Source organism: Pristiophorus japonicus, chromosome 4 (genome assembly GCF_044704955.1).
Source record: "Pristiophorus japonicus isolate sPriJap1 chromosome 4, sPriJap1.hap1, whole genome shotgun sequence".
Taxonomy (NCBI): Eukaryota; Metazoa; Chordata; class Chondrichthyes; family Pristiophoridae; genus Pristiophorus; species Pristiophorus japonicus.
Genome location: NC_091980.1, coordinates 68719176 through 68737480, shown reverse-complemented (window position 1 = coordinate 68737480; position 18305 = coordinate 68719176). Strand labels below are relative to the sequence as shown.

Sequence of the window (18305 nt, the reverse complement as noted above, 5' to 3'; positions counted from 1 at the left end):
ACAGATAATGAAAAATTTGCACGAGCTGCATTAATGCTGGATACATTTAAAAGCTTACTGATGATTTTTTACAATATATGTTCAGTATGATTTTTTTAAAGTGGTCAGTAGGAGTTGTGACATTTTTTTCTTAGAAAAAGACAATACCCAAGTACAGATGCTGAATATAATTTACACTATTTGATAACAAAATTTGCACACAATTAACTGGGATAGATAATTTTCACGTTCCATTCCTAAGACTGTGGCCATGAATTTCCAGCTCATTCCTGTTGTAGGTCAGATGGGAGTGCAGTGGAAGGCCTGAAAATTAGATGCTGCCAGTATTCATAGGGCATTGTTTGGGGCGGAGCCTCTATCCACCCCAAACCAAGTTATTCACATCAGGAGAAGCGATTCTCAGGAGGAGAGTCCCAGGCCTAAGATCTTCCAGATAGGCTCCTCGCACTGGCTATCAGCAGAAGCAAAGCCTACCTGAGAGCCAAGGGTTGGGTCTCAGCCTGGACCCCTGAAGACTCGGGTTGCCAGTATATAAAATTCAGTCCCCGATTCCACCACACTTTCAAATGTGACTGGCATATCCTACTTCTGGCAACCCCAACTCTGGTCCAAGATCTGCCTTAGTGGCATGGGTGCCCACAACTTTATATTAATAAAGGAACCTGTCCCTGACCCCTTAGACACTGAATAGGGTCAGTGGTGGAGGTGCCAGGACCCTGGGACTACTGCCAGGATCAAAGCTCTGCAGATATTTGACTCCTGTACTTTTATTTTAACTTTAATTATACCTTTTTTGCTGGAGTTTAGGTACGAATTAGAAAATTTGGACCGAAGATAATGCAGCTGCTGACAGAATGGACTGAAACTTTCCCTTCTGATTTTCGGGATGAGAGAATGATTGGACATCTAAAGGACATGATCCGTAGGATAGCTCCCTGTGATGAGGTGAGTTTCAAGAATTATGAAGCATCAGAATTAAAATATCTACTGGAATGCTTGTTCTATATGTCCCAAGCAAGATTATTCCCATATTTTTATTTTTATTAGTTTAACCTTCTATTGGCTTTTTTGCACTTTTAATTATGTAGAAACCCTTGTGAAATAAATTCTGATGAATATATAATTAAAAGTCTATAACCGTGTACCAAAATTATGTTTGAGTTCTGCCTTTTAACAGTAATCTATAAAATCATTAATACCACTTTTTATAATATAAAAGCACCCACTAATTTAAAATAAAAATAATTGTTAGAGAACCCTTTTATTATATACCAAAGACAAACACATCCTGATTCATTTATTCATTTTGAGTAAATTATGTGACTAATGATCAATAGAACAAAGTTACCAGTAAATAAACTCGCCATGTCTGACTACAGATACTGCTTCTGACTAAACAGAAATAGATTTTTCACTGTCTTTGCAAATATTGTGTTTTAGAAGTAAATGAATATGTTTGATCTTAACACCAAGAATACATAATCATTCCCCAGCAAATATTATCATGATTGCAACAAGATCAACATTTTGCTTCTTCAATAATTAGATATTTATTTAGAGCTTAATAAAGACAACCAAAAAATAAATAGCTCACATGCTAATGCAATGTTGTGACCATTCTAACTTTACTCCCCACCCTGGCAGTGTACCACAGACCTGCTACGTTAGATCTCAAAGCTTGGCTGAGTGACACTCACCTGGCAAATGCATTGAGTTCATAAATCAGTATCTTTCTTTCTATCAGCACTGAATGTCAATACTGGAGTCAACACCTATTTAATATTAAAGCTGTGGTCGAGGCTCTGAATTTTTAATACTCCACTACGGGTCTGAGATAGGGAGTTGAACAGTGCAAAACGCAGCTGGCATTTTGTGTGTTTGACTGCGGGCTGCACATTTCTTTCTGTCCACTACGAGTGAACATTGTGTGTGCATGGTCACGTACATGGTCACGTACATGCACACATCTCTGCTTGCTGGCAATACATTTTAATGTTTTGAGATAATATTAAAAAGCTCTGCATTAAGTTGATAAGGTGCCTAGGAGATCAGCTTTTCAAAACTGGTTCCATACTGCATTAGAATTATACTCCACATGGTCCCCAAGTCCTGGTAATGTAAAACCCTAGTGGGTCTTGCACTGTTTGCTTTTAGCATGTTCCACAGTCAGATTGGGACCTGACTTCAAAGTTATTCTGCCAATTTGTATGATCCACATCTAAAGTCTCTTTACAGTGGTGCAGTATAAATCATTCTGGAGTCTGCTGGCTGCACTTAAATTATTGTCTTCTGGCCACCTGATAAGTGGGTCTCACAGGCTGCTAAAGAAGGAAGTTAAGATTCCTCCTAACGGGTAGAAAAATCGATTCATGATTTTGTTTTTCCCGCAATCAACTATACAAAGAACACATTTTACATTAACTGTGTTTTGCCGCTTCTCTACAACAATGTTCCCGTTAATTATTGCTATACTGCGGGTACCATTGGCAAAGCTGTAGCACGTGCTCTGAGACAGACGTTCTAGGTTCCAGTCTCACTCCAGGACTTGAGCAAAAGACATAAGCTGACACTTCAATGCAATACTGAGGGAGTGCTGTGTTGTTGGATGAGATGTTAAATTGCTTTTTCAGATGGATGTTAAATATAGAAACATAGAAGCATAGAAATTTATAGTGCAGAAGGAGGCCATTTCGGCCCATCGCCGGCTGACAAAGAGCCACACGGCCCTCAGTCAGCAGCCCTGAAGGTTACATATAAACCTATGAACAATGGCAGAAAGGTAGAGCACCCAGCCCAACCAGTCCGTCCCACACAACTGCGACACCCTTTACACTGAAACATTCTACACTCCACTCCAACCAGAGCCTGGGAGAGGCAAAAACCAGATTAAAAACCCAGGCCAATTTAGAGAAGAGAAATCTGGGAAAATTCCTCTCCAACCCATCCAGGCAATTGAAACTAGTCCAGGAGATCACCCTGGCCATATTCGATTCCCTGCAGTACTTATTATATCTGCACCAGCCAACAAGAGTCTAATCCCAATTATCAGCTCTAGGTCCGTAATCCTGCAAGTTACGGCACTTTAAGTGTCCATCCAACCATCTCTTAAAAGTGGTGAGGGTTTCTGCATCCACCATTCTTCCAGGCAGTGAGTTCCAGATCCCCACAACCCTCTGTGTAAAGAAGCCCCTCCCCCCAAATCCCCTCTAAACCTTCCACCAACTACGTTAAAACTATGCCCCCTCGTAATAGACCACTCCACCAATGGAAATAGGCCCTTACTATCGAACCACTATATCCAGGCCCCACAATATTTGGTGCACCTCAATGAGGTCTCCTCTCAACCTCCTCTGTTCCAATGAGAACAAACCCAGCCTATCCAATCTGTCCTCAATACTAAGATTCTCCATTCCAGGCAGCATCCTAGTAAATCTGCTCTGCACCCTCTCTAGTGCAATCACGTCCTTCCTATAATATGGTGGCCAGAACTGCACGCAGTACTCCAGCTGTGGCCTAACCAAAGATTTATACAATTTAAGCATAACCTTCCTGCTCTTATATTCTATGGCTCGGCCAATAAAGGCAAGCATTCCGTATGTCTTCTTAACCACCTTATCCACCTGACCTGCTACTTTCAGGGATCTGTGGACAAGCACTCCAAAGTCCCTTTGTTCACCTGCACTATTAAGTGGCCTACCGCTGAATGTGTATACCCTTTCCTTATTAGCCCTCCCAAAGTGCATTACCTCACACTTCTTTGAATTAAATTCCATTTGCCACTGCTCTGCCCACCTGATCAGTAGATTGATATCCTCCTGCAGCCCATGACTTTCCTCTTCATTATCAACCACACAGTCAATTTTAGTGTCGTCTGCAAACTTCTTAATCATACTCCCTATATTCAAATCTAAATCATTGATATATACCACAAAAAGCAAGCTACCCAGTACTGAACCCTGTGGAACCCCACTGGAAACATCCTTCCAGTCACAAAAATATCCATCGACCATTACCCTTTGCTTCCTACCTCTAAGCCAATTTTGGATCCAAATTGCCACTTTGCCCTGGATCCCATGAGCTTTAACCTTCAGTCTACCATGTGGGACCTTATCAAAAACTTTGCTAAAGTCCATATACACTACATCGTACGCACTACCATCATCGACTCTCTTGGTTACCTCCTCGAAAAATTCAATCAGGTTAGTCAAACACAATCTTCCCTTAACAAGTCTGTGCTGACTGTCCTTAATTAATCATTGCCTTTTCAAATGTAGATTTATTCTGTCTTTCAGGATTGCTTCCAATAATTTTCCCACCACTGAGGTTAGGCTGACAGGCCTGTAATTATTCGGCCTATCCCTTTCTCCCTTCTTAAGCAAGGGTACTACATTATCAGTCCTCCAATCCTCCGGCACCATGCCCAAATCCAAAGAGGACTGGAAAATGATGGTCAAGGCTTCTGCTATTTCCTCTTTTACTTTATTCAGCAGTCTGGGATGCATTTCATCTGGGCCTGGGGACTTATCTACTTTCAAAGCTGCTAAACCCCTTAATACTTCCTCTCTCACTATATTTATTTCATCCAGAATATCACACTCCTCCTCGATAGCATTGCCCCTTTCCTTTGTGAAAATAGATGCAAAGTATTCGTTAAGAACCTTACTAACATCTTCCGCCTCCACACAAAGATTACCCTCGTATCTCATGGCACTAGTGAAAGAACAGGGAGCTCTCTTGGTGGCTTAAGACAACATTCATCAATAACAAACACCCTCAGAAATAGAATAACTAGTTACTCATCTTGTTGTTTGCGTGACCTCCTATACACAAAATGGCTGCCATGTTTAACTACATAACAATAGTAACTTTCACTTCATGAGAGGTAATAAAGCACAATATAAATCAAACTTCTTTCTTTACTGGTTTGACATCACTACCTGTTTTCAGAGCAATACGAACTGACAGCATCCAATTATATTACATCCATCACATCACTCAGATCAAGATTACAGATAAGCATTTAAATGCACAAGCGGAGCTCTGCATACTGGTCTCCTGACTGCTGGTGAAATGCTTCAATACTAGAAAAGAATTGGTAGGGACAATAAGCACTTTTCTAGCATTTAAAAATAAAAAATAAATCAATGTTTTAAAAAGTTGGCTTCTGTACAAGCAGTCATCTTACAGCACTTCTGATGAGCAATGTGAGCACAAATTAATAAGACACAAACTATAGTTAGACTACATCTTTTGTGAAACTGCATTGATCAACTCAAAATTTGAAGTTTAATTCGTTTGTTTCATGTAGCTTATAGCATGCAAAATGCTTGGCTTTGAAGCTACACTAAAAATGACAACTCTCACGTGTGCAAGCAAATGTTTACTGATCATTAATCAAAAGTCTCCATGAGTTTATATTATTCTTTCAATAGGGGCATGATATAAAACTATAATTCGGGTGGCACACTCAGGCTTAGGGAGTGGAGAATCAGCCAAAGTTCCCATTTGTGATTGCAATCCAAAGATCCAGAGATTGAGCACTTATGAACTCTCATCGCTGAGAGCATGCAGAAACCAAGCGCAGGCAGCAGAAGGAGCGTGCGGCAAACCAGTCCCACCCACCCTTTCCCTCAACAGCTGTCTGTCCCACCTGTGACAGAGACTGTAATTCTTGTATTGGACTGTTCAGTCACCTAAGAACTCATTTTTAGAGTGGAAGCAAGTCTTCCTTGATTCTGAGGGACTGCCTATGATGATGCTGAACCCTTGGTACAACTTCATGAATGTTCAGAATGTTTTATAAAATGAAGCAAGTCTAGCATTGGTATACTTTATTTGCTGTAGGTACAGGTAAGAATGTGCAGTCACTTTCACAATTCATGTACATGTCATTTTTTCCCCCAGAGTTATTGGAAGACGATGAATCAGCTTTTGCAAACACTGAACCAAAAATTGGCAACTTTAAATCAAGGTGAAGAAAACACGATCAAGGTTAATGCTAGTGTGTCTGATAAATTGGTTATTATCAAAACAAAGCCTCCATCTATTCAAAGGGATGTGCTGAGTATCTGCAATGACCCTTATACACTAGCACAGCAGCTAACTCATATAGAACTGGTAAGTAGGATGAATATTTTCATAGAGCTTGATCAGCACCATCATCTTTCTTAGCCTTTGAATACATGGATCTGATAAACATTTTTTGGTGTAAGGGGTTTCAATATAATGGTGGCACAACACATGAAATGGCACTGAAGAAATTGCAAGGTGTGCTAACTGAAAGGAGGTAAAACACATCTGCCAGCAGAGTGCCAGAATTATGATACTATCACTAGTCTGACTGAGCACTGGCATGAGACCAACTCCTGAAATGATTCTGGTGAACACTGCAGCAATTCAGAATGCATAATTCAACTAATTCAAAGTGGCGAGGAAAGTTGACATTTCAGCAGGAGATGCAATATTCAATGTAATATCTTAGAACCAGTGTTTAATTCCATTTCAGATCACATTGATTGAACTAAGTTGGCCTCTTTGGTATTTATAATGTTTATAGAGTGGTTCAATAATATTAAGGCTGAGTAAGTGCTGGCTCCAGGTATATATGAACTTGCCTCTGCCTCGCTTTCATTTTGAAAGCTCATAGACCAGGGGAGGGGAATGATGGAGGCATGGAATGGCAGCCAGTATGGGACTGGGGCAATTGACCAAACAAAAGGTGAGGATCAAAAGTATTGACAAGAAATTTGCAATCTTCATTATGAAAATTACTATGACTGTATTGAGGGGTAATTATCAGAAACTTGCAATTTAAAATGAAATGTAAAGTAAAGTTTTTGTATTCCCGTCACTTCCTGATTTATATCCACGGTCTCTAACTTGTCAGACAGCTTATCCGACATCCAGTTCTGGATGAGCAGAAATTTTCTCCAATTGAATATTGGGAAGACCGATGCCATTGTTTTCGGTCCCCGCCACAAACTCTGTTTCCTAGACATTGACTCCATCCCTCTCCCCAACTCCTGTCTGAGGATGAACCAAACTGTTCACAACCTTGGTGTCATATTTGACCCTGAAATGAACTTTCGACCACATAATACTAAGACCGCCTATTTCCACCTCCATATCATCGCCTGTCTCTGCTCTTGTCTCAGCTCATCCGCTGCTAAAGCCCTCATCCAAGCCTTTGTAACCTCTAGACTTGACTATTTCAATGCACTCCTGCCTGGCCTCCCACATTTTACTCTACGTAAACTAGAGATGATCTAAAACTCATGTCCTGACTCGAACCAAGTCCCGCTCACCCGTTATCCCTGTGCCTAATGACCTACATTGGCTTCCGGTTAAGCAACACCTTGATTTCAAAATTCTCATCCTATTATCAATTCCCTCCATGACCTTGCCTCTCCCTATCTCTCTAATCTCCTCCAGCTCCACAACCCTCCCGAGATGTCTGTGCTCCTCTAATTCTGCCCTCCTGAACATCCCTGATTATAATCGCTCAACCATTAGTGGTCGTGCCTTTTGTTGCCTAGGCCCCAAGCTCTGGAACTCTCTGCCTAAACCTCTCCACTTCATAATCTCTCTTTCCTCCTTTCAAGAATCTCCTTAAAACATACCTCTTTGACCAAGCTTTTGGTCACCTGCGCTAATTTCTACTTATGCGGCTCGGTGTCAAATTTCTATCGCATAATATTCCTGCGAAGCGCCTTGGAACATTTCACTACGTTAAAGGTGTTATATAAATATTTGTTGTTGATTTTGATCTTTATTGCCCACATGGCAATCTAACAGGGGTTTTACCATTAAAAATGGGACTCAACTGGGATTTTGATTTTCACAGCTTCTATATACAACATACCTAACTCTTTCCATTGGTTCAGTGATACGACTAGTTGCATATCATAGGTATCAGCTGCCATAAATTGTCCTAGGGTTTATAAATGAGTGCTGTTTGTAATGACAAGTAGTTTTCCATCTTGCATATTACCTTTGTACAATTTTATCCTTAATTTATATATTTTATATATTTATTGTAATACAATATCTTTAATTACAAATTTTAATAAAACATTTGAATGACCACAATAAACGAGGAACCATGAAGAGGAAGTATACTAAACATTCAAGTAACATTGTGGCCTAGAAATTTGATCGCGGTCGAAAACAGGCACGCAAGAGGCAGGGAGCATGCTGAACGTGTCTTTGTGTGGTTGCGGGGACACCGTGAAATTGGTGCTGGCAGCTCATTATACTGAGCAGACAGCGCTACACATGCTGCTTGCTATTGGCTGCATGTTTGTTTGGAGGAGTAAGCAAGTTTCACTGTTGCTACTTAAAGGCAACTGTCACCTCTTAAAGGGGAGGTACATGGTGGCTGCAGGCAGCAGGAAATGCTGGAAGCTGGCAAACATGGCTGCAAGGTGCATCCAGATTCTCTGATGCAGCCTGGAACGACCCTGTGGAGTAAAAGTTATGGGTTACAACAACTTTAACAGCAGCCGGCATGCCCTGTTTGGTGCTCCAGTTGTAGCTGCAGCAGGTGACCGAGCTCCATTACAGATAATGAGCTTTTTGAATACTTCGATGCCTATGGGGGAGACCAATCCAATGGGGGGAGGGATCTGCATGCATCACCCACCATATTGCATCCTTAGGCCCTCATTTCATTCCTTAAAAAGCGGGTGCAGCGCAATACAATTTCTAGGCCTATAAATTCTCTAAACTTTTTGATCAGGCATCTGCTACAGATATTCTTGTCTCAAATGCTGTGATACTAGTAAAAAATCCAAACACAATGTTGTTCCAAACAACTAACTCAATAAAAATAAGAAAATAGAAGTAAACTATCTTTTCAGTATCTTCTAGCAATATACACAGAGCATTGTCATTGTTTAAAGGTGCCGGAATATTATCAAGGTTTATTAGCTGTTAATCAATCACCAATGAGTTTTTCTGGTAATGTGTGCACAAGTGTGAGATACCTATTTTGTGTTACTTACCTGTGTTTGGGAATCATTTACTAATGGTATTTCACAACCAGTTAAAATAAACATCTTTTGACCATAATAATATCCAGTATAATCTCATTCAGATGTATTTTTCCAGAAATCAGTCATTCTAAATTTATCATCCTGCATATTATGTATTTATTATCAGGAATAATCAAAACTAACAATTAATCTTTTAATGAGTGTTGACTGGAGCAATAAATTAGCTATTGTTTCAACAGGATATTTGTGTCTCAAGCCTCTACAATAATGGGATTTGGCTATACATAAATAAATAACCATAATATGACACAACCATGAATAAAACATTGACTTAACATATTAAAAATCTATCAGATTTAATTTTAGTGTTTCTGAACTACGCGAATAAATACATACACACATTGTACTATTGATGAGATAGGTGAGATTGCACTTTTTAACCATAAATTGCTTTCAACTGTATATAGAATGCTTCTGCTCGGTTTTTGATTTAAAGTATATTAACACTTATTTAATTTTCCCAAGGAACGATTGAGTCTTATTGGTCCTGAAGAATTTGTGCAAGCATTTGTACATAAGGATTCTTTGGATAACACAAAGGTACAACTTCATGCAGATAATCTTGTATGCAGAATATTTTCTAAATTAATATTGTATTCATCCTATAGAGTTCATAAGTTAAGCTATTGATTTATTTTGTTTCTATAGAATTTATGTATAAGACCAATCGCAGCAGTATACATATACATGGTGTTCTAGCGCAAAATATAACCAACATTATTCAGCACAATAAAATTAAAAGAAAAACTGAAACTCGAGCATTAGCATTATACCATCTAGTGGCCTGTTTGAGAAGTGACAAATGGGTTGGTGGGATTCAGTAAAGTTACTTAAATCTAAATCTGATTTGAGATTCAGATTCTGATCTCTGTTTTTCAAAGCCAAATTCAGATTCTTTTAACAATGCAATCAGTGTTAGCAATTTATTACAAAATTGTCAATAGACTTAAGCTGACCAAGTAAAGGTAGCATCCAAAGTCTAAATTAATTTGAGTTGCTCAGATATAGATACACTGCACTATCTCATATTGAAACTTGCCAGAAAGGAAATTAAGCAAAGCATGATTGACATTGATGTCACTGCATTATTTATTAAGAAGTGTATAATGCTGTGCACCACAGGACAAAAAGATCATTAAAGTTGAAGGCGGCTGTTTAATGTTTTAATCAGCTTACTGTTCCTATTCTAAAATGGATCTTACTTGATCACATCTTACCTACTAGTTGAGGAGTAAGGGGAAATGTATTTACATGTATTTTGGATAAATATAACCTAGAATTTTTTATGTTTATGGGAATTTTTAATGAGTTCTTTAAATTCCTAGCTCCTAGATCAAAAACCTTTTTTCAAACTCCTATCATACAAGATTTTCCCCAGAGGGGGAAAACAAATTGAGTATTAGCAATTTTGGGGAATTATATCACTTGGTCTTGTTTCATTGGTAACATTTTTATTGGTGGCATGCTGTATAGGCCATGTCTGCACTGAGTGGATCTCAGAAATCTGCAATACTGTAGTTTGATGCATGTACTCTGTTTCAGTACTGCACTGAATTACCAACCTCGTAAGTAGTGCATTTATTTGAGTAGTAGTATATAATTTCTCAGTGTATTATCTCGAAGACATTGGCCCAGACTTTGCATTGAGAATAACAGTGAGATTAACAGTGATCACCATTATTAAGGAGTAAATCGGACAGCAACTTCCGGAGTATGCGAATGCGCGATTAATCGCAGAAATCCGGAAGTTGCGGTCTGAGTTAACCTGCTCTTTCACAGGCTGTGCTATAACAGTACTGTCATGTATCCTACATGGTTACTGTGTGCACCATCACAAGGTGTGCCACCAAAGGGCACAGCACTGGGAGACTTGCAAGATACCTGTACAGGTGTGCCTGGCCTAGTATAAAAGGCAGGCCACCATGTGTGATCCTCACTCTGGAGTTATCAATAAAGGACCACGGTCACTACAGTTCAAATATGACACATTGCCTTGTGGAGTCATTATCAGAGCATCTAAAGACATAACAATTGGCGACGAGGTTACGGACCTTCACGCGAAAATGGCTACCCTTGGTACGTTGCAGAATTCGCCAATGGTGATGATTGGGACGCCTTTATGGAGAGGCTCAACTATTTCTTCACAGCAAATGACCTGGCAGGCGACAACCTGGCCACACTAACTGATAAATGCAGAGCTATCCTAATAACCAGTTGTGGGCCCACTGTCTATGGCCTCGTCAGGGACTTGCTGGCACCAGCAAAGACAACAACCAAGACGTACGAGGAGCTCATAACACTGATCCAAGAGCAACTCAAGCCCAAGGAGAACATCCTCACAGCCAGACACCGGTTCTACACCCACCGACGGCCCGAAGGCCAGGAAATCACGAAATATGCTGCAGACCAGGAGGCTGGCGGCACCATGTGATTTCGGCAAGCACCTCACCGAAGCGCTGCGGGACATTTTTGTCATTGGAATCGGCCATGAGGGCCTTCTTCATAAGCTACTGTCTGCAGATACCACAGTTACACTGCAGAAGGCCATTTCTGTGAGCCAGGCATTCGTGACCTCGACCTAGGGCTCTAGGCAGATGACTCATCTTCAGGACTCAAACCCGGCAAGTACTGTGCACAGAGCGACGCCTTTTAGAGGCTGGACTGTAGAACGTAAACCTTCTCAGGGGAGAGAGAACAAGCCCCAGAGTCCCTTAACTCAGAATCTGGCGAGGGAGGCTAGTCGAGTAGCTCCATGTTGGCATTGTGGAGGGAATCACAGGGCTCACTAGTGCCGTTTTAAAGACTATGTGTGTAAAGGCTGCAGTACAAAGGACCACCTCCAGCAAATGTGTAAGAGAAATATGACTCACTGTGTTGATGAAGAGTCTGCAGATGGCCATGAATCCAGCGCGGATTATGAAACGGTAGGCGGAGAGGCAGCTCAGCCCCACTATGAGGTATATAGCATGTTTACCTGCACCATCGAGTGTTCCCCGTTGAGGATGGAAGTTGAGATAGATGGCGTTCCAGTCTTCATGGAAGTGGACAGGGGGCGAGCCAGTCAGTAATGAACCAAGAAGCTTTTGAGAGGCTATGGGACAATCAAGCTGAATGACTCAAGTTGGTCCTGGTTCAGGTAAAGCTGCGCAACTACACCGATGAACTTATCCCAGTCGTTGGTAGTGCGGATGTAAAGGTTCTCCATGACGGCGCGGTGCACAAGTTACCTTTGTGGATTGTTGCAGATGATGGACCAACACTACGTGGAAGAAGGTGGATGGAGAAGATCCATTGAAAGTGGAAAGACTTCACTCTTCCAGCGATCGACGTCCTCCGCGTTCAGAGGCAAAGCAAGCTCTCACTTGAGGGTGGATCCGGCACCAGAGAGCATACCAGCACAGCACCCGAGGCATAGACCGCCCAGCACAACTGCGTGGAGATGATCCAGCTGATACAACCCGAACGCACCTACCAGGCTCCAGTGGCAGGACTCTGGAGGAAGAAAATTGGATCCAAAGGCGACTTCCCAGCTTCGGTGGCAGAACCCGGGGAGAAGAGAGTCACCACAACCGACATCGTGGATGGAGGAAAGATGGCGCCCAAACCACGACGTAATGTGCTGAAGAAAAAGATGGCTGCGGCCAGACCACGAAGTGCAGCGCTGATGGGGCAACACGTGGCTCCAAACAAAGAGGATTGGGGTAAAGAAAGCAAGGCTCTCTTAAAAGAGGCCTGCAACCCACTTAAAGGGACAGTTACACATTTTCAAACAATGTAAGAGCAACTTGAGTTAGATGTAAAATGTGCAGTTGATGATCAGAGTTGTGTACAGGCAATAACCAAAAAAAAGGCATGCGATCAGAGCTACAAGATAGTTACAATGAGTAATGAAATGATGTGTAATGTAGGACTTCAACTGCACTCAGTCAGTGCAGCGGGCAGACACCCATGGGGAGCACACTGGTCCAGCGAGCTACCCAACGTAGTAGCCTGCGTCCCTGGGACCAGAGTTATGCTCCATGGAGTGTGACCACAAGCAGCCAACATATACAAGCTGCAGAGCAAGCGATCTCAGGAGGGCAACAGCGCCGGTATCGCTACCCTGCCCCTGATCGGCTCCACCTCTCAGGCACCCGATGGCACCAACCGCCACAAGCCTGAAAGAGCAAACTGTGCTAAGCCGCAGCCCCCAGACCCCATCGCCACCAAGGCCATACCCGGGAACGAAGGGTCACCCGCAACAGTTCACCCAAAGGGGACCGGGACTAGCCGGGATCCCAAACCAAACAACGCCCAGGCCAGCGTGTCAGCAGTTCCCTGTGCACTGCTAGATGACAGCTCCTCCAGGAGCAGCAGCAACCAGGGCACAAAGAAAGGACAGGGAGGTCACAGGCATCTGTGAACCTGCCCCACGCTAGGAGCTACGGCAACAGTCCTGAGAGCAGGTAACTTGAGCCAACCGGGTTCCCACTGCCAGCACTGGGCACCATGCTGCCACCAGACTGCCTGGACACCATCCAGCAGTTCTGGAACTAGCTTGTCCTTACACACCGGTTACCGATCCCTTGTACGAATCAAGAATGTATCTCACCAGTCGAATGTACTTGCCTCACAACTGAACCACAAATGTAATGCTGTTAATGCAAGCTTTTTTTCTGGACTTGGATAGGTTAGGTGAGTGGGCAAATGCATGACAGATGAAGTATAATGTGGATAAATGTGAGGTTATCCACTTTGGTGGTAAAAACAGAGAGACAGACTATTATCTGAATGGTGACAGATTAGGAAAAGGAGAGGTGCAACGAGACCTGGGTGTCATGGTACATTAGTCATTGAAGGTTGGCATGCAGGTACAGCAGGCGGTTAAGAAAGCAAATGGCATGTTGGCTTCATAGCGAGGGGATTTGAGTACAGGGGCAGGGAGGTGTTGCTACAGTTGTACAGGGCATTGGTGAGGCCACACCTGGAGTATTGTGTACAGTTTTGGTCTCCTAACCTGAGGAAGGACATTCTTGCTATTAAGGGAGTGCAGCGAAGGCTCACCAGACTGATTCCCAGGATGGTGGGACTGACCTATCAAGAAAGACTGGATCAATTGGGCTTGTATTCACTGGAGTTCAGAAGAATGAGAGGGGACCTCATAGAAACATTTAAAATTCTGATGGGTTTAGACAGGTTAGATGCAGGAAGAATGTTCCCAATGTTGGGGAAGTCCAGAACCAGGGGTCACAGTCTAAGGATAAGGGGTAAGCCATTTAGGACCGAGATGAGGAGAAACTTCTTCACCCAGAGAGTGGTGAACCTGTGGAATTCTCTACCACAGAAAGTTGTTGAGGCCAATTCACTAAATATATTCAAAAGGGAGTTAGATGAAGTCCTTACTACTAGGGGGATCAAGGGGTATGGCAAGAAAGCAAGAATGGGGTACTTAAGTTGCATGTTCAGCCATGAACTCATTGAATGGCGGTGCAGGCTAGAAGGGCCGAATGGCCTACTCCTGCACCTATTTTCTATGTTTCTATGTTTCTATGAATGTGTATGTATGTAATGAGCCTCCGACAATATGCGCGGTGGGGGGGGAGAGAATGGAGTGGTCATGGACACACAAACAGAAACATCAGCACTCTACTGCCAACGAAACACCACCCACTCACCCAAGATAGAAACGACCGGCCAAGGGTCAACCAGATAGAGCTAAGCCCAATGCAAAGGCGATTTGCACTAAAGGCTTGGGGGAGAGTGATGTCATGTATCCAACATGGTTACTGTGTGCACCATCACAAGGTGTGCCACCAGAGGGCACCGCAGTGGGAGACTTGCAGGTTACCTATACAGATGTGCCTGGCTTAGTATAAAAGGCAGGCCACCAGGTGTGACCCTCACTCTGGAGTTATCAATAAAGGACTAAGGTCACTACAGTTCAAGTACAACACATTGCCTCGTGGAATCATCATCATCAGAGCATCTAAAGACATAACAAGTACCTCATCGATATTTGGCAAATAAATCAATGTAAGGGAATGAAGTTGTGTTACTTACCCATTAGACATGCAAGAAAAAGTTTGGGCTCGTGCATTCAGGTGTAAGTGAATTTTTAACAGCATGATCAGTCATAATTACTGCCAAACAACCTCTCTGGCACATAAAATTAATTTTACAAGTGTGGAGTCTCATTCCTTCAGAATTTAATTAGCATTGGTGAACTTTTTTTAAATTAAATAATTAAAAAAATGTTTTTACTTTTTCTGTCTGTCTCTTTTATTTTTCTCTCTTAATCTCATCTTTCATTCCCAATCTTAATTTTGCTTTCTGTCCATGATTTAAATCTCAATTATAATTCCTGGTTTAGACTCTTTGGGGGGAATTTTAACATACATTAAATGGGTGAGTTGGAGCGTGGGGGTAGTTAAATTGTTAAAAACCTCCAGGGTTTCCCGACCGCCTCAGAGTCCTGCCCCCACCCTGCCTTCCTCTTCAAAATCCAGCCCTGTGTTTCTCGGGGAGGATTCTTCAAGCTGATTGGTTGACGAACTTCGTTGTTCCTTGTCCTGCTTACAGACACCACAGATCCCCTGTAGAGGGCACCACACTGGATCAGATGCCCAATGACAGCAAGTCTCTGCTCAAAAACCCGCAAAAGCTCTGTGAGCAGCTGTCTGCGAGGTGAATGGCGGGCATCATTTCTTCGCCACTGACCGCAAAATCAGTTTATCATCATGGCTACATTAGTCCATAATAAATACTTAACTTTCCCTCTCTTTATCTCAAGACTTGCTTCAGTGACCAAAAGAAAACAGACAATCTCGAAGCCTACGTTAAATGGTTCAACAGACTCTGCTATTTAGTAGCTACTGAAATATGCATGGTAAGTGCTTTTTTTTTACAATATATAATACAGGTTTTTTTGATAATACTTGGCTCAAAATTCTTTAAAAGTAATTCTATAAAATAACAATTTAATATATGTAGTTGCACTATTTTATCAATTTAATATATTTTTTTTAATTGCAGCCCGCGAAGAAGAAACACCGAGCACAAGTAATAGAATTTTTTATTGATGTTGCTCGAGAGTGCTTTAATATTGGCAACTTTAATTCCTTGATGGCAATTATATGTAAGTATGACTGAATTGTCCTTTTTTAAAGGAGAGGAATATGAATATTGAATAAAACAATTCGGGTGAATACAGACGAGCAGTAGGATTTTTTTATTCCCTAAGTTACACTTTATAACATTGGTCTCATGATTTATCATGAGTTATTATTTCCCAGGGTAAATAAGCCAGGTTCAGTCCTACCTCATGAAATATGTTTTATGATGACACTTTTTAGTGGGAACAGTAGCATAGTGGTTATGTTCCTGGACTAATAATCCAGAGGCCTGAACTAATGATCCGGAGGCAGGTTCAAATCCCACCACGGCAGCTAGGGAATTTAAATGTAGTTAATTAAATAAATCTGGAATAAAGAGCTAATATCAGTAATGGTGACCATGAAACTACCAGATTGTTGTTAAAAATCCATCTGGTTCACTAATGTCCTTTTAGGGAAGGAAATCTGCCATCCTTACCTGGTCTGGCCTATATGTGACTCCAGACCCACAGCAATGCAGTTGACTACATGGCCTATCAAGCCACTCAGTTGTATAGGGATGGGCAATAAATGCTGGGCTTACCAGCGATGCTCACATCCCGTGAATGAATTTTAAATAAAACCAACCTTTTTAAAAAAAATTTAAAAGATCAGGCATTTTAACGGATTGTATTAGTTTGGTTTGATCCACATAATTATCCAGTCAAGATCCAACCTTTTAGGATTTTTGTCATTACTTTTTAAAATCTTTATCTTGTACTATTTGCAGAGAGAATCAATATACATTTTTACAGAATGCAAAATGTCACTATTATGCACTTGTACCTTCAGGAAAAAGGTTTTGTAAAGTGATCAGTTTTGTTTACCTTCCGCAGCTGGTATGAACATGAGCCCTGTTGCTCGGCTAAAGAAGACATGGGGGAAAGTTAAAACAGCCAAATTTTTCATTCTTGAGGTTAGTACAATATGACAACAAAATTACATTAAAGTATGATTATCCCTTGTTAGTTAAGCTAATGTCTAATATAATGACCTTTCTAAATTTGATATACAGCATCAAATGGATCCTACAGGTAACTTCTACAATTACAGGACAGCTCTCCGAGGGGCAGCTCATCGATCTCTGACTGCACATAGTAACCGAGAAAAGGTAAGATTACCAATAATGTATTATGGTACAGGGCAGGCTAGAATATATAAACTGGAGTGTACTTTTTTCAACTGGACAAACATTTTAACATTTACCCAGTACCTTACTTGAGTATAATCATCTAATATGAGGGTTTATGGAGTTGCAGTACATTAAAACAAAATTGTACTTTTTAAATTTTTTATTATTTTTCTGACTTCCTTTTCCCATCCCACTCTCCATGGCTCACTCCCCTCCAGTATACCACTCCATCCAAAAGAGGAAGTGAACAGACGACAACTGCTCCCAAAATGTGCATGCCTCAAAAGAACATGAAAAATGGAATGTCCATTTATAAACTGTGGGTAACCCCATCTAGTGGCCTGTTTGAGAAGTGACAAATCTAGCCCTGAGTAGGTTGGTGGGATTAAGCAAGTTACTTGAATTCAAATCTGATTTGGATTCAGATTCTGAGCTCCGTTTTTCATAAGCAAATTCAGAATATTTTAACCGTGCAATCAGTTTTTAAAGCAGTGTTATCAATTTATTACATAACTATCAATGAATGTATACTGGACAAGCAAAGATAGCATCCAAAGTCTAAATTCATTAGAGTTGCTCAAATGTAGATATGTCTAATTAGTGTAAGTGATACGAATAATATGAGTTTTGAGATCATCCCTGAAAGCTGGTGCATCGGTTTGTGGTGGAACTTAAATCCATGGGATTTTAGGATTGTGTAGTAAATGCTTCATTTGGTAGCTCAACTGGAACACATTTTTATATTTATTACAATAGAGAAGTAAAAAGCAATAAGTATAAATGGAAAATTGTGGGTGAAATCATAATTTGCTATTTTCCAGATAGTTATCCCATTCTTCAGTCTACTGATCAAAGACATTTACTTCTTAAATGAGGGTTGTGCAAACCGTCTTCCTAATGGGCATGTCAATTTTGAGGTAAGTGTCACAGATATCACCACATTTGTTGTAGTACTAATAAATGACCAGTTTCTACTATAGGTGTTAGATA

The 18305-nt window shown here is 41.2% G+C and overlaps 1 protein-coding gene across 1 annotated transcript in view; it reads left to right on the top strand.

The window, feature by feature from the left end:
* Window positions 1–18305, top strand: part of LOC139262080 (ras-GEF domain-containing family member 1C-like) — a 55392-nt gene that overhangs the window by 29126 nt on the left and 7961 nt on the right. The window contains exons 4-11 of the mRNA XM_070877234.1: window positions 808–945; window positions 5905–6117; window positions 9519–9593; window positions 15823–15918; window positions 16065–16167; window positions 17020–17099; window positions 17199–17294; window positions 18137–18232. Of these exons, the coding sequence (XP_070733335.1) occupies window positions 808–945; window positions 5905–6117; window positions 9519–9593; window positions 15823–15918; window positions 16065–16167; window positions 17020–17099; window positions 17199–17294; window positions 18137–18232 (897 nt within the window). The remainder of the gene's footprint in view (window positions 1–807; window positions 946–5904; window positions 6118–9518; window positions 9594–15822; window positions 15919–16064; window positions 16168–17019; window positions 17100–17198; window positions 17295–18136; window positions 18233–18305) is intronic.